A 21,347-nucleotide genomic window follows, 5' to 3' on the forward strand; every position below is an offset into this window, starting at 1 on the left:
ATGCTAGTAACCCCATACTCTCCGCCTAAGACTGAGAGAGACGCCTGGGGTTCAGCCTGAATAGCCACCAAACCACAAAATCACATTCTTAGAGAGTGTCAGTTGTTGATGTCAATAGACTACGCAGTTGAGATCCTAACAACCAAACTCGGAGCGTTACAGGGGGGAAGCTTGGCAGGGGTGTGCCATTTGTCTCCATACATGAATACCTTTACACAGGCTGTCAGATAATGGCTTGGCAAAGTCTGAAACGGCATGGGTGTGGCTTAATTTCATCTATCATTGGAACATGGCGCTCAAATATAATTAATAAGGCGTTATTATGAAATAAATATTTGCACAGTTGTTTATACGACTTGTATATTATAATATGAGACACAACTTTGTATTTTCCCCAAAGATTCACACTGCACTAATTAAAACCTTATCTAGGCTTCCTGTATCTCACATTCCAATAAGACATTTTTCTCCATCTATTAAACTTTTGCTCCAGTGACAAATGTCGTTACACAAGGCATGCATCATGCAGTTTAAAGATTAATATAATGGCGCCTGCATTATGCCCGTCTGAAATAATTAATTCTGAATTGTTTGAAGACAGCTATACGTGTGTAAAAGTTTAATTGCTCAACTATCAGTGTGGTAGCAATATTACCCAAAGGGCCACACTTTGTTTTGTAAATAATAAAAAAACTAAATTGAACTCAACAAAGAACGCTATTGAATCATGAATAAAACATTGCAAGGCAAGTGAACCTCAAAGTTTACTAAGCGGTTAAGAAATATCAGTTTTATGTAGTTTTTCAAGCATGTTGGCAACGCCGCGCAATAGGGAGTTATGGATGAATGTCTAAGACCACAAAGTGGTGCTCATGGGTATGCATACTTGAATATTACTGCTTGGAGGTCAGCAGCAGAAATAGGCAACATCTCAACAGACAAACAATGAAGATAATTATGTATCGAGGCTTTGTAATAAACGTCTCAACTGTGAGAGTCTCGGAGGACTCTGTTTTTATTTTTTAATGAAGGCAATTGTACTTCATATGATTTAAAAGGAGTTTTTGGTTCCCCTTGGCCCACCTCACCATCATTGGTTATAATGTCTTGTTTCTCTCCAAGCCCTATTTTATGGAAACCAAGTGAAGAAGCCTGGAAAAACTTTACACAAGTTAGGTAAATGGCTCTATATTTGTTTTATTGTATACTAGTAAATGTTGATGCTTGATCTGCACCTATGCTATAAAACAGTATATTTCAATGTACAGTTGAGTATTAAAGTATATAATATATATACTCAAACCTATAGCTCCAGTCAAAAAAGCTTTAGTTACAATGCGGAAAATGTAAAACCTTTTTGGGGTTTTTATTGCTGTATGTATCCAGATTGGGAGATTTCCTCTCACTTGCCATCCCAAAGACTACAAAGGAAGCGACATGAATCTCTCCAACAGGAAAACAGAGGGCAATAAATGCCTAATAATGCCTATTAACACTGAACGATTTGTAGCGCTATTTCAGCTCAAAATTCGCTCAGACATCAGCTCAATTTAGCTCAATGTAGCTCGTCCAATGCATTTCAATGGAGCTGTTCACATCTCACAGCTCAATGTTGCCTGTAGCTTGTAGCTCAAGCTTGTCGCTTGAACATGACCTATTTTTTGGCAGATTTTGTGCGATTTGGCCCAATAGACTTCATTGTTGCGCTACGTCGCGCTACAGAAGTCTCAGTTTTGCACGGAAATATAAAGAAGGAACATAAGCAGGAAACAGGAAGCAGGAAGGAAATAAGAAGGAAACAGGAAGAGGAATTATGTCATATCAAGACCGCTTTTGATTGGATACAAAAGTAGCGCTACGTAGATCGACAATATGTGCACTGTAGCTCAATGTCTCTCAAAGCTCAAATCAGCCCTGAAAAAGTGCTTTTTCTGATGTTGCTCAGTGTGAATGGGGTCTAAAAAAGGTTTCAACCGTTACCTGATTTTGTTTGCTGTATCCCCCTAGGGGACTTCCCATCACTTTCTGTCCTTGTGGACAGAATATGAAGGTATGGGGAAGTCTCCACAGTGGGGAATCAATCCAAAATAAAAACCAAACAAAAGTTTCCACCCAACCATAACTTTAAAACGAATGAAACACATTTGGCTGAAGTTGCACGTTAACGGCCTTGTTGGGATGGATAAGTATAAAAAAAGGTAGGGATGAAATAGTTATCTTTCCTAGAGAAAGTACTGCTCTGGGCTCCCTCCAATGTTGGTCACATGACAACAAGCTTAGGCACTTTATCACACGATCTCAGCAGTCGGGAAGGATTAGCCGATCCGAACTCTGCATAGAACACATAAACGTATGCCTTGGTTTTTGGTTATGTGGGCAGCACTGAAAGGAAACTGAAGCAGAATTTTCAGCAGGAAAGGTAAGAAATTCCTGCCAAGCAAGATTGCTAAAATAGCTTAATGTATACATTTGAGTACAGGTCCATTTTAAGAACCTTATTTTCATAGCTTCACCCACTATCCTTATATGGGATATAGTATAGTGCGTAGCCAAAATAATGATCTTAGCTTGTATAACACTTAAAAAAATGTTTCAAGAACATAACGTGGTACTTCCCAGTATTTTAGTGTAAGGTTTTGTGGCTCCCTTTGGCCCACCTCACCCTCTACTGACTTTTTGTCAATATTATTGCCGGTTGTTGTTTGCTAACAGATAGAAAGGGAACAAATCTAAAAATATCTATAGAGTCAGCACAAAGATGGCTCAGGCTGAGCTTGGGTTTTAATAAAGTTGTATGTGTGCATGTTTCATGAGCAACCAAGAGTAAATACCTCTGGACGCCTAAAACAAGAACTGGGGTCTAATGAAGAAGTACCGTATTGTTTTAAATAAAAATCTGTTGAAATCTGCAAACAAAGCTGAACGCCAGGCAAACAGATAAATACAAATTAAAAAAAAAACATATAAGGGAGCTGCTTATATTTCTGTCCATCCTATTCTGAAATTTTTATGCCAGAAAGCCCAACTATATGGATGACACCACTTTCTCTGCTAAAGACTGGAGAAGAGATACAGTGGTGTCCTCTCTCTACCTCCAGCCTTCAGTTTGGGTAGTGAAGAAGCACCAAGAAACTGATTAGGTCAACCCTCTGCTCATTCCTCCAATTAGCATGTTCCTTGTCAGAACAGTCACAAGCAGCACACGTTTGGCTCCCAGTCCTGCCCCTCCCTCTCCGAGCCTGAGTGCTGCCGTATAGGGGATTAAAAGAGGCTGTGACCAAGTCAAATTTAAGTACTAATTACATGTTACAAAAAATTAAATGAAAAAATGCAGAGCTGCTTTAAGGTGTTTCTTATATAATCGCCTTTTCAGGTGTAACACCATTACCTAATTTCCTTTTGGGAGAAAAGTTATGACCTAGTCTGTAAACTGGCATGCCCTATATATAACCAGAACATCTACCCATCCTAAGACATTGAGAAAGGTGAGCTATTTTTCTGGATCAGAAATGCTATGCTAGAGGTAGTCAACCTTGATATTCCAGCTTTAGTGAAACTGCAAATCCTATCATGCCTCTGGGAGTTATGCATGTGGCTGTAAGAGACTTGCAATGGCTAATAAGACTTGTAGTTCCTTAACAGCTGACGTGCTGAGGTTGCCTACCCCGTGGTACGCAATTAAAGGGTAAGTGCACTGAGAAGACACCTGCCCCACCCTGCCAAGATCTTAGCATTGTGGCCAGCTCAGCACAAATGTGTGACCAACTCAGCACATCATTGCTGGGTCCAGCTTCTTTTGCACCTGTGTGCCAAGACCTCCATCTCCTTTCCAATGCAAAGCCCTCACTCTGCTGGGATAGGGGAAAGTGTTAAAATGGAAAAGAACATAATTGTCATAGCTTAGTGAAATGTACTTAATGTTTTGCAGGGCTATGAGTGGAAACAGTGTATTTTGGGGGGCACAGTTTCCTACGGGGAGCTTTATGAGGATATGAGATGACAATGGGAGTTATAAGGGGGACAAAGTCTATCAAGTGACATAGAGCAATAAATACACTTCTTTCAGTAGAGTGAGACAAAACCCGGTTTTTATTGCTATGTCCCTGCGTGGACATTTCCCCACACTGCTGAGGGTTCAGATGTATTCCAGGATTATCCAAATGAGTATGTGAGGTAGTGCAGTTTTCCAATGGTGCATGGCACATACACTTCTAGCAGGTGTCCTCAGGAGAGGTAGAGGCATAGAAATGTCTGTTTCCTTTTCTCTACAGAATCACTCTGTGTGAGATGAGAGTTTCTCATCCTCAAAGGCACTTTTAATCGAACTCTGGTTAACTCTCACACAGCCCGACCATCAACAGCACTGCTCAGAAACTCTTGCTTTAGTGGGCCATGTATGGTTGCTTTCCCCCAGTAGATTGTTGAGCACTTTTTAATTACACGATAGAAGTCCTGAGCAGGAAATACATTTCTATGTTGTCTGAAGCGTAATATAAGATAACACTAATATGTTGTGACCACCTTTGAAATATTACTGGGAGGAAGGAGTATAAAAACTGGATGTACTCATTTAACAGATAAAACGCCTAGAGAGCGTGCTGCTTTTCCATCTTGCCTGCAGTCTTCAGCAAAGTCAAACTGCTGTGCTACCAGTCACAACATTACAAATAAACTCTCTAAGCAGGCCCCTTAGTGTGTGCTCTGCTGTGTTCTGGTTGAGGCCATTTTGACAGATTCTGACTTATTATCCCGTCTATATTATAGTGGACGTATTTCTATCAAACAGCGTTTGAAAGTTTCCACTGAAAAGCAGACAGTATAACGAACATTGGCTTTTTACACCCCCTCCATTGCACATTTTTTGGTGAATGTGATATTGTAACCTCTTCAGTCCCAGTGCCCCAAACCCCTAAAGTCCCAGAGTATATATTGTTTTATTAGTTTGGATGCTTTGTTGGTTTCATATCTTATAGCTTTTAGCTTTTGTCATCTTTTCTAACATACCGGTAATATTGATTTGTAATTGTTTGCAGTATGGATAGAGTGTTAACTTGTCTTGTTAACATGTCCTGAAATTTTTTCCAGTGCAACATTTATGTAATTGCATAACCCCAGCTGTTTACACCAATATATATTCAATCAAGTTTTCTGACTAAAAGATATCACATTTTACTTGGCAAAATGATAATATGGCACAGTCGAATTTTGCCTAATTTGGGAGAATTCTTCTCTGCTTCTAAATGATGTGTAGGGAAAAAGCTATGCACATATGTCAGAAAAAAGACAGAACAAAGAGATAGGCCCAACACACATGCAATCACAAAAATTCTGAATTATTTTGCGTGAGGCTGCAGGATTTTGTGAAGAGAATAAGAGCAAATGTCACCCAGAGGATGTGGTATATTGTAGGGACCCGGGGAATGGTGGAAATAGAATTTTTTCAACTTTTCTTGGGAAGGGGGATTGGGTCAAGTCAGGGGTGGCCCCTTATACTGGTGGACAGTGTAGTGTCTGATAGGAGAATTGATCTTATTCTCTTATTCTTAGTTTGTATATAGTTAATATTTTGAGCAAGTAAAAGTGTGCTTTTTAGAAGGTTCTGAATAAACTGGCCTTGAACTGCTTTCACTTATTCCCAAATACTTGTCTGAGGCTGGTAGCACGATAAAATCCTGGGGAACTCTAAAATTGTAACCCTAACAGCTTCCACTTAGATTGGTGGTCAGTATAGTGTCTTTTTGCATTGGGGGTCAATGGAGTATCCTTTACATTTGTGTTATGTGAAGAATCTCCTTACACAGGTGCTCAGTGAAGTGCTCCCTTTCATTGGTAGTCAGTGTTGTGCTCCCTTAAACTGATGGTTAGAGCAGTGTCCACTAACAATTGTGGTCAGTGTAGTGAGGCCTGACATTTGTAGTCAGTAGAGATGTGCCCTGTTATACTGGGGGTCAGTATAGTGTCCTTTACATTCTTGGTCTGTGCAAAGTCTACTTACATAGGTGCTCAGTGTAGAGCTCCCTTTCATTGGTGGTCAGTGTAGTGCTTGCTTAAATTGGTGGTCAGTGTAGTGACGCCTTGCATTTGTAGTCATTAGAGATGTGCCCTATTAAACTGGGGTCAGTATAGTGTCCCTTACATTCTTGGTCTGTGCAAAGTCTACGTACATAGGTGCTCAGTGTACTGCTCCCTCACATTGGTTTTTGGTGTAGTGCTTTATTACATTTGTAGTCAGTGGAGACTTGCCCCATTACATTGGGTTCAGTGTTACCAATGTAATCTTTTTTTCCATTGGCTGTCAGTGTAATGACCCCTTAAATGGGTGGCTTGTGTAGTGCATACTTCTATTGGTAGTCTGTGGAATTGTGAATTGCTGCCCTGTCCTAAAAATGTGCCTGGCTGTCCTTATGAACCAATGAGTTTACTACTTTTTAAGTCACTGATCTCGAACAAAATACAGGTCAGGAGTTATGTGTTCACATGCCACATGATTGTTGCAAGTGAGTGACCTACAAAGATTAGAGAAAAACATTTGACTAGCATTTTTTAGATGGAGGTCAGCAATGGCAACCTAAATAGTTTACTGAATTCAGACCACTTATACCCATGGCACGCTGAAACAGCAATTATACCCATGTCATGCCAAACCTCTACAAGCAGTCCAAAGGTGCATGAAGACAGGTTATTACAGTAACAAGCAAGAGCATGTTACTATGATCACCATATTGATGAGCTCATCTCTGTCATTATGCTTTCTTTTTCTATCAGTATTCTTCTTTTCAGCATATGAACTGATTGGCTCCTTAAGCTGCATCTTCCTCCCACACTCCGGCCCTGCTGTACAGGGACTGCAAGAGGTGGATACCAGGTCAAGTTCAGCACTTGCTTGCATTTTAAAATTCTTTTAATAGTGAATTATTGATTACAGAGCCAAACGTATCTGTGTCTTTTACTATATTTGCCTAGAGCTCAGCTTTATACTTCCACAAACCTTATACCAATTTCTATATATCTTAGGATAAAAGAAGAGAAAGCTTGAGTTCCATTCGAAACAAGCAAATTCTCTAGTCAGATACTAGCCAAAAGAACATTTTAAAAACTGTTTCAATTCAGCTAGTGGGTAGAGATTTACAAAAACAGTTTCCCTTTAAACTGCTTTATTCTATTTTACAGTTCAGAATAACTGCTACTTTATAGTGCTCTCTGGGGTAATATGTACTGCAGGTAATATAAGTAAAATATTCAGTTTAATTCTACCTGGCTTTTTTACTTGTAAACTGTCTATAACCTTTGCAACTTTCTATTTTTTACCTCTGTAGGGAGGATAAACAAAGCTTGTGTATAACTGACCAGAGCTCACAGTGGGAGGATATAAAGCTTCCTGAATCAATTCCCTCTCACAGTGGGCAAATATAAACCTTAGTGAATCAATAAATTGGAAGTAGGTCTCTTATTATATGGCCTTCCATCCATTGTTTTCTAAAACGAGCTCCTGTCTTTTTCACCTGTGAGAAGGCTCGGGTTTTCAAGCACACTGTGCCGGCAAATAGCAAAGCGAAATGTTTGAAACTATCAGAGAATAGCTTCAAAAACGAAATAGCGATGCATACATGTGCTTTTTTTCAAAAATGGTTCAGAACCTAAAGCAGAATTGTAGCCAAACAGCTAAATTCAAGGTTGAAATACAGTTATGTAAACTCTCTTACCCACCCAAAAAATTATAATTAATACAGTCGGACTTGTAATCCACGCACCTCTCCCAGACAGCATTGTCAGGTCCATGGCCTCATACTTCTCAATTAGAATACAAGAGATACAGGTTGGTCAAGGACAGGCCCTAGGCTGTGATTGAGTTGTGAAGGAGCATCACCACACTGTATTTCCACCTGTTGGTAAGTTAACTCTGTTAGACTGACATCACTTTGCAAAGCAGCAGAGTCTGGCTGTCTGAAAGTGTCCTTTTTCTCTTCCAGTCTCAGTGCTTCTATGCCACAGGACTCGAAGAGACTTATATAAAGTAAACTGAAGTAATTAAAGTGTATCAAAAGTCAATTATTGTTTTTAGTTTTGGATAGAGTGGGGAAGGGTTAGAACCCTGCCAGGGTTTTATTGACTATTTCAAAACAAAGCATGCTGCATATACTCCTCACAAGGTGGGTGTACGGCAAAACAATGGTACTGTGTAAATGCGTTATGTAGAAGAAGCCAGCATGCGAGGGCAAAGTCCAACTGGGTTATTCACAAAAGGGTGAAGAGTTTGGAGAAGGCAGGAGAAGTGAACAATCTAGGACAACATAGCTCAACTGGAAAGTGAGCTGAATTGGAGAATTTTTCCAAATCGGCTATTTGGCCTAGATTGTTTACTTCTCCTGCCTTCTCCACACTCTTCACCCTTTTGTGAATATCCCTGTAAGAGGTAGCATTTCCACTGTCAAGCAGCATCATGACTAACAACACGTTCTATTTGTTTTCATGAGGAATGTTTTCATAAAACTCTCTGTTCAAGCTTACTCACAGATATAGCAGGACTATATGAATGCTCTGATGGCTGGCATAGAAAGGTGATAGAATGCTGCCCTTTGAGAACATTAGTCTGGGGCAGACAGGATATAGATATGTGGTAATGGGGCTTTTAGCTTTGTTATAACAGAGCTCTCAGCCATCATAACACAATCTCCAAGGTCCCTATATGACTCCAACAAGCATTCAAGATAAAATAAAAGAAAGACACAAGTGAAAGTTTAAGAGGAGACAGTTCATTAAAACATAAGAGCACACAATGTATGTAAACATGTACAGCACAAGTTGAAGTATTTGCTAAGATTGTTCTTAGTGATCCAATTTCCTTAAATGGCTTCTAACCCCATTTTTCATCTTAGCTTTATATTTTTCTGGTATAGATTAAAAAAAGGCTATTATCTTCTCCCAGATGTTTGTTATCTTCTTAAGGTTTGATAATCCTTAAAATGCAATAACTTGGGGTTAAACCTAATAGCAAAGCCTGCGTGAGCTATCACAGGGGTTGGTCCATTATGGATTTGGAGGCATAACATAATTAGGCAGAGAAGAGGTATCTGAGAATAACTATGGACTGATGGTACCTCATGTGGAAAATATATATATATATATACACACACACACACACATACACACACTCTGTCTTTTTACTTCATACAGCTTTGTATAAAGCATGGGTTAGGGAAGAAAAGCCTAAAAGTGAACAGCTACCACATGTCCTATGAAAAAGCCAAGAATATTATAAATGCAGTTTTCTGGAAGTAACTAAATGTTTTTTTCCCCTAAAATTAAAACTGTTTACAAATAGTGAAAACAAATACACAATAAATCATTTAAAATTACCATTTCCATTCTTTATGGCAGTTCCTGGCAAAAAAAGAGTTGTTATACTAATCCTCCCCCTATGGCTTGTATCTCCTGCCTTTGTTTTGTTCAAGTGTTGCCGCCTCTGTTAGACTCTTTGGCATGCAATACTTACGGCAGTGTCAGATGCCTGTCTCCCGCCGTGTGCTGTGGTTTTATCCTTCAACCCCTACATCAATGCTAGTGACTGCTAGTGATGTAGGGGTTGGAGGATAGAAGCTTAGTACATGGTGGCGGAAGCAGGCATCTGACACTTGCAAAAGTGTCAAATGCTGTTGAGTCTGATGGAGGCTGCAGTACTGGAACGGAGGGAAGGTCGGAGAGATGAGTAACCAGAGAGGTGAGTATAATACCTCTTCTATTGCAAGGAACTTCCATTATCATTTTTTATGTGACTGACAGATTAAACTTGTAAATCTTTAAAAAAATAAATAAATGCCATTGACCTAAACACATTCTGTTTTCCCTTTAAGGAACCTTCAATGTTGGTTTCTTATACTAAGCCGAGGAAATTGAGCATATAGCAACGCACTGAATTCACTTACTGATGCCTCATCTGTCATCCTCCTATCTTCCTTTGGGATTTCCTTCAGGGATTTCTTGCTCATTGAAGTTCTTAGCTTGTTATCTGATACAAATTGTTGAATTTTCGAAAGAACTGAATTTCCCTTAGAGGATTCATTTCTGCTTCCACTGGGGGACAAGCTACGGGTTGGTATCAGTTGTCTTTGACTGCTGAAGTCTCCGATCTTGGCATCTGTAGAAGAGTTATTTGAACTGGAAGCCTTGATGGGAGAATGAAGGAGAGATGGATCTTCGGAACTTCTGCTATGAATATCCACTGGATGAGAAGACTCATAAAGTTCTGACAAATTTTGATCTGTTTTAGGGCTGGAGGTCCACTTGAAAATGTCTGCCTCCTGTTTATGAGAAAATTAAAACACATGTGACTTTATCATATTCAGTGTTCAATATTTTATTGCTAGGAACATAAAAACAAAATGTAACAACTTACATAAAATATTCATGAATTCTGTTTGTGGTGGGCTGCATGTATATGTAAGTGGGATTCGGGGGCAAAATAAAAGAATAGCTTTGTTGTGATCATGATTTCTTTTCAGAATGTGAAAAATCTTAGTTTTAAAGCTGACTCATTAATAAATGAGACATTTGCATGACATTACAAAATAAACAGCAAGATTATAATAAAACACCTCATACTGGGAGAATGATGTCTAGTCCATTGCAGAGTGGATACATGGATTTTCAGGTAAGGTGGGGGAAATTTTCCAATAAAGACAACAGTTCCGGTAACAACTGTCTAAGAGGCGGTTACCTCTCTCTTTGGAGATATTCCCTCTCATTTCTTGTTTTGTCTCCAGAACAGAACAGGAGAGAAATCACCTCAATAGGAAAAATACAGCAAAGAAATACATTATAGTTTCTTTTAATCAATTCCAACTATATCCGAAAATTTAAAATAGGCTTTGGATAGTGGTGACCTTGGCTTGGACCTTTGACCACAATTTGCCTGCTGTTTCTGTACCTTGCTCCCAAATCGTAGCGGACTTGTGTTACCTACCTAGGCTTTCATACTAACATCTGCCATGTAGGCTGCTGCCACTGTTGGACTATTAACTGCAAGCCACCAAATAACTGCTCTGCCAACATCTGAGAAGCATGGAGATACCAGCCCATTTTTGACCCATTGACATTGTTATCTGAGTGGTGACTGTGTTGCTTATGTGTTACTATGTTCCTTCTCTTCTTTCTTTTCTACAGAGAGGGTTGAAGGACTGGGCTTTCTTGAAGTAGAAAAACTTTCTGAACCGCTCTGAAGAAAAAAAGGCCTCCTCATCCCCTCCTATAAAGTCAGAAACACACCAACTATTGCAAAAGACACTTAAAAATAAGGATCACCGCTTGACACTATTGGGCTGTTTATGGTCATCTTTATCTAGCTTATATGTCTGTCAGTTTTTCTCAAAATGCTTGTGAAGTTCTATACTGTATAGTTCATCACATCCCTACACTGGCGGTCCGTGTAGTCATAATGAAAATAAAACGTTGATAAGTACATTTATGTTCACCCTGAAGAATGGCAGCCAGTGGATAGTCAGGGGACGTGATCCGTTACACCCCCTATGCAGTGAGCCCTTCAATCACATTATTCATGTCGCTTAAGACTGCAGCAGGGGCAGCACGGTGTGTGCAGACTAATGATGTTTTTATAGGCTCCTGTTCAGCATGAAAATCAAATTCTATCAATTATACTTTCTCACCTCTCAACCCACTGCCCACATCGCACGTTATGTAGGCCAAATGGAGATTTTCAGGCGCTATTAAGTGCGTAATAAGTCTCTCAAACATTACCAATTATGAATATCAAGGGATTTAGGTTCTGGTTTGTGCACCAGCCATCAGAATCTTATCGTACCAGAGTTTTAGCGAATGTGTGCTCATGATAAAATAGTGCCTTCCTTTTTCACATATTTATCTATTATACATCTCCAATAAGCGCTATTTGTATATGAAATGGTTACATAAAATGACCAGTTTGATTCTAGCGAAACAATAATCAATTTTTTAAAGCTCAACTAAGCTTTAAGTTTAAATCAGCTAAATACCACAGCCTTAAAAAGAAAAGCCTGTCCTCTACCAGCATACTGCAGAGGACCCTTGCTCTCTGTGTGGATCCATTGGTATCTCTGCATAGGTCTGTCATGCCCTTGCAGAACCAGACCCTTAGCTCTGCCCTTTCGCTACACACATTGTGTAGAGAGGCTCTTGGGGGTCAAGGCTGCAGCTAGCCAAGAGGAAGGTGTAGGTGGGGGGAAGGAGTGATACTACATGGGGAGCACACACCCTGGCATTTGATGCTAATAGGGTGCACTGCAATAAAGCTGGAAGCATATACAGTTTAACAGTATTGCACCACCCACAGGCACTCTTTAAGCCTTTACATGCACACAGAGGACACATCCTATCTGCCCAGGCCTTCACTTAATATTATAGGCAATTCAGTAGTGAATAGGATTCCCTATTTCTTTCTAATCGTAGAACACCATTTGGATATTTATTTATAATGCAGAAGTGTTTTCAAAATATGTTTAAACACTCACATGGCAGGTTTCTTGCTGTCCCTCATATAGAGAAAGTATGATTCATTCAAGTATTACTTCTAAGAAATTCTCATGACCACCAAGAAGATTAAGCGCCTGTTCACATCATAGCATTGCGTTAATCACACGATACCATGTGTTTAATATACGGCGCTATCGCAAAGTGCACCGAGCATGCATTACTGTTGCTAGGTGCGTCGCCTTGCCATTTGGTTGAATGACACCCCAACGCACCTCCTGGTGGCTGTGCGTTGCAGCGTAGCAGTGTGATGTGGATGGTTTGAGTGATATTTTCAGATATGGCTTTTTATATTGTTAGTATTTTGGATTTTATACGTTGGGCTATTGGAATCCAGCGGAGGAATTGGAAAAGGTTAGCGGTCGACCCAGAACAGTTGGTACATTTCTGTTTTTTAATTAAACATTTATTTTCATGTTTTGTTGCATCTCACTGTTGCTGATCCCCCACAGCCTTTAAGCAATCACTTCTTCTCTACATGCAATTCCGTGCTCCCAACATGGCATTTCTCATTATGAGTTTCCTGATGGTGACCACAGTGGATCGTGTATCAGGGTAACAACACAGGTAAACAGTTGGGAGACAGAGACTGACCAATGGCCATTCTGTAACAGGAAGTGGCTTCTCAAGGGCCTTCATGGCAGGATCATCAGGATCTTTATTGAAAGCTATTTATTTAAAAAAATTGGAAATTATTTTTGAAATTACATTAATATGTTAAAGCTAAACTCTGGGCAGATATAAAAGACAAAAATGAATGCAGCTCTTAAATCAATAGTACATCATTAAATGTATTAATTAAAATGCAAGTAGTGTAACTACTGTGCTTTGATCTGGTATTACCTTTTTCCAATCTCGGTATGGCAGGACTGGAGTGTGAGAGGAAGCAGCAGCACAAGACGCCAACCTGTTTATGTGCTGACAAGATGCATTTTGATAGGAAGATAAAGCAGAGTGATAGAGGAACTTATCACTTTGCTGCTTCTCCTTTCACTGCCCAATAACAGTCTGGGGAAGGTCAGAAAGACTGGGGCTACTATGGAAGTGGGTTGAAAGATTCTGGCCATCAGACTGAGGACATCAAAAAGTAAAAAGAGGGAAACCTCTAGACTAAAGCTAAATATTGCAGAATATGTGCTGGTTTGGTTGTTATGTTATCATTTAATGGGATATTCATTTGCATCTGATTATTTTGGCTGTAGTTCTGCTTTACAGCTTAAGTGAGAATTTAATGATCAGGTTTAGAAATACTTTAATAGTGTTATGTGCTATTAGCAGAAACTGACAGGCTTTAGATGACCTGTCCTTCCTGACTTTTAAGCTGAAGAGCCAGACGCAACGTAAGGTCTAACATAAGTAAACCTGCACCATTAAAATGTTGAATATTTGGATTCTAAACCATGTTAAGTCTGCTTCTCCATTATACTATCCACAGAGGTACAAACAAAAGAAAGACAATTCTAAAGTTTGATGAGCATTCTGCCAAAATAAAATGTGACCTTAAGTCCCGCTTTGACTGCAAGTACTGAACCAAAAGCAAATGTTCAAGCCCATTGCCATTCACTTTGTATTAGCCTAAATTAAAGGCAACAGATACGTTTCTGGAGGAAACCGGGAAACCGGCCTTTTGTTTGTGTAAACGCTCAGAAGATGTGACTTTCTCCTCAGCCAAGCAGAGCTGAACCTTTTAGCTCGTGCCAGAATTGTTTTGTGAAATAATAGAATGGCTTTGACAGAACAAAGCACCGAACAGCGGATAGCCCTTGGCTGAAATGTCATGGATTTAAGCATAAGGTCTACAGCCAACTTAATCATTCCATTTATGTGGGCGAAAGGCAGTCGCCTTCTCGCAGCAGATGGGACCCCCGTGCCTTAGAGGGAAGCCTTGTACACATCATACGAGAAACATGCATAATGTTGTCATTATATATTAATGTATACATCACGGTGAACTTTACATATATGTCAGACTGATGTTGATGCATGTTTATTATACCTGGGAGGATAAACATTATGAAACATAAATGAATCGACATTTATATTTGAAATCACAGCTGGTATTTTATCTCCCCTTTCAAGTTTTGACCCATGGCTTCAAATGCTTTTTATTTTAGTAAAACTTGGTGGCGCCCGCAAATGTTATTGTTTGCTGTGTTACCGAGGGCGTGTGATGCATTTCTATCAACCTAAATTTACGATCAATGATAAATGTAGATGCTCTTCTTTTTATGGGTGTCCTCAGAGAACTTCGCACTGCTGCCTTCCTCTTGTTAAAGGGAACTTGACGTTTTGTAGCAAGCAGCATATTGGCTTGGGGAGCGGAAGACAAGCACTTGGTTTTTTGTAAGGCCCATTCACATTTATGCGTTTCTGTAAATGTTTGTTTCACAGTGTGTTGCCACAACTTACAGTAAGGTGTAAACAGAGGTACATTGCTTTGCACTGCCATTCATTTTAAATGGCAACCATACACACTATTATAGTAGCAGGCAACACAGTGTAGTCCACCACTACACATATAGTATGTACACATATGTGTTACAGTTATCTATGTTAAAAAAGGGTTGCTGCCAGTCAATTGAAAAACAATAGAATGCTTCAAAGCCCAATTAAACATTCAGTTTATATCAACTAAACACATTCCAGGTGCTCTATTCCTTATAGTTTTCTTTCAAAAGCAACTACAGTGTAGAAAAGGCTTTCCCCTGTCAGAAGCTGCATAGTAAGAGTCTTGTTCTATGTGCGTAAGCTGTAGTCTCTCTGCTGAGGATCAACAGACGTACCAAAACCTGGAGAAGGGGGGCATCTTTGAGCCACTGAAATGTGGTGGCTGTTCTATGTTGCCATTTGTGAACCATTACTATTATTAAAAATGTTTGGACTCTGTTTGTTTGGCACGCTCAATTGACTTTATACACCCCCTGCTGAGTCAGACCAATAGCTCTGCAATCAGCAAAGCTCATGCTCCCAGTTGATTGAAGAGCTCTGGCTCAACAGGAGGCATTTTGGACCTCTGTAGAGAGACTTATGCTTCCACTGAGAAAGAACAAGGGTCCTGCTCTCTGACACACACTAGGAATGTATTTAACTAATTTAAACTAAAGTTTGATTGGGCTTTAACTCATCGAGGCTTAATGCACAGTTTGCTAACAGAGCACACAATGTAAATGGGGTTGAAGGTTTTAGTGAACTTACAAAATGTGCCAAAGAAAACCTGCCACCAGAGAAATACACAGGCTGCCACAGTTAACTGCACCTTCTGAAATTGCCGGTTCCCTGGTTGCCATGCTGGTCCTCCGGTTTCAATATCTTGTCAGTAACTGAACTGGAATGATTATGCCAATTAGTAGTTCTGATTTTGCTGCATGCTTGTTCCAGATCAGAATAGAAATAATGGGAGCCAAACCAAAAAGGTGAATAAGTCCAAGGATGCCTTTAATTATCTGTAATTTGGTCCATTCCATAATTCAATAACTTGATCATTCCATCATCGTTTGATCAAATTATGAATAATTTGGTTTGGCACTTATTATTTCTCTTCTTTGAGTTGCTTCCATGTACCCATCAAGGGAAGCATATTTGTTTGAGAGCTGCCTTACCACAGCCAGTGAGCTTTCTTGCAAACTTCCTTGTTTGCAAGCTCGTCTACCTGCATGTAAATAAGAAGAAATGTGGTATTTAAAAGATAGCAGTTGTCACAGGAGGTGGCTTTTGAGACATCAGACATGAGACATGTACAGTAAATAAGAAGAAATGTGGGATTTAAAAGATAGCAGTTGTCACAGGAGGTGGCTTTTGAGACATCAGAAGCTTTGAGTGCTATAACACAAGTAAGTTAATTGTGTCCAGAGTTCAGCTTTGAATTAAATATCAACCCATGCTGTATCCATGATATTCCTTTTCTATAGGTGCAACGTTATCATTTTAGAGCATGCAGAGGTCCCCGAATGACCCTTAATAAAGCAAAGGGAAGCATCTGGGTTAATATATATCGCCTTAGGGACCTTGAGCAGCTGCACCCCCTGTATGCCCCATATCTCAACAACCTGTAACTTCTGAGATTTCAAGGGATCTTGACAGACCTACCCTGAAAGTAAGCCCTAGCACTATCTTCAGGGATTTCTGCAATATAAGACCTACCCCGAAAATAAGACCTAGTTCGGGGTAGGTCTTATATTACAGAAATCCCTGAAGATAGCGCTAGGTCTTATTTTCGCGGTAGCTACAAATATAACTGAATTTTAAATGTAAAGACCAGCTGCAGTTCCCGCCCTGCCCATGTGCCAGCCCACACGACAGCCTGCCACAGTTCCGCCCACACGGCAGCCGCAGCTCCCGCCCACACGCCCCCCGCCCAATGGAAGTGGCATATCATCCGCCAACTTCGAAACTGGGACCGGCAACAGCACTTCGGCCTTACGGGACCTCGTCCAGTCCTGTGAGTACTCCTCCCCCAGCTAAGTGGTAAGACATCCCCCGAAAATAAGCTGTGTCTTTTTTCGTGCAAAAAAAAAAATAAGACGTGTTTTATTTTTGGGGAAACACTGCAGATTCCAATGCAGACACAAGGACCACTCTTCTATCAAAATCAGAGCCCTACCTGGTGATTCTGGTAGTAACACACTTTCTATCCTAGTGCGACAACGCTCACTCACTGTATTGTATGTGTGGAGAAGCAGCATTGTCATCTTAGCACAAGGCTACAGAAACCTCCCCTCTCCTCTTCTCCATAACATAGAGGAGAGGAGTTCCATATTTCTTAGAGATAACTGGGAACAATATAAGTAATAAGAATGCAGCACAGACAGAGCGCACTGGAAGCTGCAAATATTTCTGGCAAGTTATTTTTTTGCTTTTTTTGAAACAGATATAACAAACTTATTTCAATGGAATATTTAATGGACCAAAAGGGACCAAATGAGATAAGTTTATTGTAAGAGTGTTCATACCCTTTAGAACTGTAAAGGAAATTTGACCTAAAGCAGCACAAACATTTTCTATAAAAGGCAAATAAGTATATTTGGAGATTGAATCCAATGCATATTTCACTTCTAAGTATGTTTCTTTAAAAAACATTTGGAGTGACACTTTAAACTTTGTTCACACTATAGCAGTTGTAGGCAGTGAAGGACAGAGATCGTCTTTTAATCCATATAAATGTTAACTCTATGCACTTTTCACAAATCTCCACTCTGTAGTGAACGTCTTAATACTCAATTACATTAACTGGAATGGGTAACTGAGCCTCTGGTGAATATAAATACTGTGCTTTAATGATGATGTGCCTTGTGACCCCATCAATCCTCTCTACATAATTTAATAGCGTCTGAGAGATGGTAATGTATCATTAATGTAAAGGTGGCCATTGTTAATTGACGTGGAACTTTTCCGAGATGGAAAGTTGGCAGACCTGCCAAGAAAATCTGTTGGCTGCTAAGCTTTGCTTATGAAACGTGGGTAAAAGGGAACCCTCAGAACAATAAAATGGCACAATGAAAAGCAGCACTAATTAATCACACAAATTAGTTATTTTTATTCATCTAAAGGCCCAAAGGTAGGACAGGAATACATAATGAGGAAAAAAGCAATATGCAAAGTCCAATAACCCATAACAGTAGATGAGCAATAATTTTTTATGGTTCTTATTGTTTTAAACTGATAAAAAAATTAGAAATGGGATTGGCAGATATAGGTTGCAGAACTTTGAATATTATAACTGCTCTTTTTAATGACCTTTTTAAGGGGCCACAGACAGCAGTTGTGGGGTTGTTACTACTATCCAGGTTTCTGTTAGAGAGATTTTCCGAGACAATTCCAGGAGTGTAAATCTTCTAGATCTCTGCAGCTCTCACTGGTTCCACCTTGTTTACGTGAAATTTACAGAGACGTAGGTGCAACAATCATTCTCATATATTATACTGCAATTATTACTTCTATTCCTAGGTTGTAGTATTTAAAGGAGTACTCCAGGATTTTTTAAATTAACCATTGCAGTGGAGCTACCCCCACACTGCAAGTGTTAACTGCTCATTTTGGTCTAGGGGTGAAAATAAAGAGGAAATGCTCACCCGATCTTTGGTCCTGCAGCAGTGACTGCTCACCTCTCTATCCCTCCGCTCTAGCTGTGGTATGCCTTTGGCTTCCTCATGTCTAATGGATTGCATTAGACATGATAGCATCACAGGTTCTTAGACCGCTGAGAGTACATACATATTTATACAAGTGCACAGACCGAACCCACCTACATATGAGTGGACAGAGAAAGATCAAAAAGCTCAAAGTACTATATCCGTGGGCACAGATTGATCAAATTGTGTACATATGAAAGTATGAAAAACCAAAAGAAGTGTGGTAGGAGCTAAAGAAAGTACACGAAAGAGAAAATCTTAGCAATGAACTAAAATTTACCAACAATAACCAATAAGCAAAATATGGTCTCAGAGGGAATATTGGAAGGTTATCTACAATGCCCTCTATTCCAAACAGTCACCAGAAAGATACCTATCAAAAATGTACTCTAGTGTAAGTGCCTACTCTTGAAAGTAACCTCCTGTCATTGAAGAAGCTCACCAGGCAAGGATATGTTGAGATATTTAGAGGTACTAGCTTTATTCAATTGTGTACTCAAGCTATTCTGAGGAAGCATGGAATCATGTTGTAGTACCATACAGTCCAGTACAAAATGGTGTTACTGAAAGCATGAACCACACTTTATTTGAAAGTGGCAGAAAAATTACTTTAATGCACATATGCCAACAACATTTTAGAAAGAGGCAATTATGACAGTCTCCAACCTCCAAAATCGCCCACCTAAAAAAGCAACCAAGAAAACTCCATGTGAGCTATGGGATGGAAAGAAGCCTGACCTGAAACACATTACAGTGTTTGGTGGTAATGCATATGTACATGTTCCTAAAAAAAAGTGTTCAAAATGGGAGCCTTGGGATAAGGAAGGTATTTTTGTCGGATACATTAGGTCTCACACGTTTATCAATCGAAGAGATGCCATGTCACCTCCCTACAGATGTGTAAGTAAACCCCAGCAAAGAGAATAGAATGCTGTTAACGCTAACTAAAACAGATTTAGGACATGAACATAATCTGTGAATGGTGACCCAGAACTCATAAGATGAGTGGCCTCAGATTGTGTAGGTGATCCCATTACTCAAAAATCTACAAGTGATTACTTGTTCCAGTTAGGCAACATCCCAATATCCTGGTATAGCAAAAAGCAAATCTTAGTCGCATTATCTTCTACAGAAGCTGAACTCATCTCAGCAGCTTATTAAGTCAATTTGTTGTGGATCTACTCAGGGCCTGATTTACTCTCCCTGCTGCCCCAAGGCCGGGTTCCTCAATGCGCCCCCCCCCCAATAAAGAATTTGTATTTATCTTATCATCTTTCACTTTTGTTGTTTTTTTTTTTTACGACGTGACCTGTCTTCTAAGTCTGCCACTTTCGTTTGCAGCCAGGTAATGTCATCCTCCCGATCATTATGCGCATCCACCAGCTCGTTAAAGGTATCTGCAAAGTCCCCCATCTTATCCTCAATATGGGTGACCCTCTCCCCCACTTCCTGTAGGTCAGATGAGAACTGGTGGACAAGGGCCTGCATATCTGAATTGAGTGAGCTCCTCAGGGACACCAGCATATCTTTAAGGGTGGTGTCTGACAGGGGCTGGTTAGCTGTGGGGTAATTTTCAATAGGAGCAAATAGTTCCCTTGTATCGTCCAAGTCCCTGTGTGATAGCATTTGAAGGTGACAGGTTCTCTTTATTGAACCTGTCACTTCCAATCAGGGCAGCCGTCAGAAATTTTGGGGCCCCAACCCACACTGCCCAGAGCCGACATCCTCTCAGCAGCACTACGGACAGAGTCACCTCTCTCCGTTCACAGTATTCCTCTCCGGTGGATGAACCTCCCCAGTCAGCACACCAACTGGATTCAGACAGACACCACGAGGGTCCCGATCCTCCCCACAGGCCGTCCATCTCCTGATCCCTGGACTCACATGTAAGTGCTATCACATTGATTCTTTACCATTACATTGATTCCCTGTTATATATATATATTTCAGTCCAACTAGCTAGTGCTCCATTGTTGTATTCGCTGTTGCTCCCCTCGTGTTCCTTTGTAGATGTAGAAAAAAACTACCCGCCCGGTGGCTGTGCTGCCCCTCTACTCCCTGCTGCGTGAGCCTTGTGGGAAATCCGGCCCTGGGCTGCAACAGACTCAGGATATCAAACTTTGTGGTATGATTTTTCATGAAAGGAGCAATGTTCACTATTTTGGATGATGGGGAGGTAAGTATTTACACTCTTATAATTTTCCTGGGAAAGTTTAGTTAGAGGGTCACTTTAATGCTGGGCAATGACAAATGACCTGAACCCCTTACCTAGGTAGTATTCATAGTTTTTTTTCTTAAGTTGCCGCTGTAAGTACAATTCTTTCCTTGAATTTTCTCTGAGGACATCATCCACAGCTGCTCAGATTTTCTCAGCCTTTCTTCAGTGGGGGAAGCGATCAGTAGATGTCCTACACTTAGGGTGCACCTTCAGAAGCTACAATACCCAAAGGTCCTAACCATAAATCTAAATTCTGGGCTGGCTCTTGGGAGTGTTGCAATGAGTTGAGACCAGACCAAAGAAGCTCTGCCAATCATTTTAGTTAAGCGGGGAAAGATGGACTCACAGTGATGAGTGGAATTCCAAGATAAAACAGCACTGACATAATGTCAGCACTGCCTGGGAAATGTGAAGGCAGCTAAGAGACCAGTCTCCCTGTGCATAGGTAGGGTATATACAGGGGCGTATTTACTGTGAGGCAA

At 40.2% G+C, this 21,347-nt stretch overlaps 1 protein-coding gene across 1 annotated transcript in view; it reads right to left on the minus strand.

Annotated features, from left to right (window-relative positions):
- The window catches only part of LOC108791852 (uncharacterized protein C3orf67-like), a 103,841-nt gene extending 83,330 nt beyond the window's left edge, over positions 1 to 20,511 (minus strand). The window contains exons 1-4 of the mRNA XM_018562446.1: positions 20,354 to 20,511; positions 19,957 to 20,259; positions 18,588 to 18,669; positions 9,924 to 10,298 (exon numbers count right to left, since the gene is read on the minus strand). Coding sequence (XP_018417948.1) covers positions 9,924 to 10,298; positions 18,588 to 18,669; positions 19,957 to 20,259; positions 20,354 to 20,511 — 918 coding nt within the window. The remainder of the gene's footprint in view (positions 1 to 9,923; positions 10,299 to 18,587; positions 18,670 to 19,956; positions 20,260 to 20,353) is intronic.
- Between the last annotated feature and the right edge of the window lie 836 nt (positions 20,512 to 21,347).

Source organism: Nanorana parkeri, unplaced genomic scaffold, assembly GCF_000935625.1.
Source record: "Nanorana parkeri isolate BGI_ZX_2015 unplaced genomic scaffold, ASM93562v1 scaffold578, whole genome shotgun sequence".
Classification (NCBI taxonomy): Eukaryota; Metazoa; Chordata; class Amphibia; order Anura; family Dicroglossidae; genus Nanorana; species Nanorana parkeri.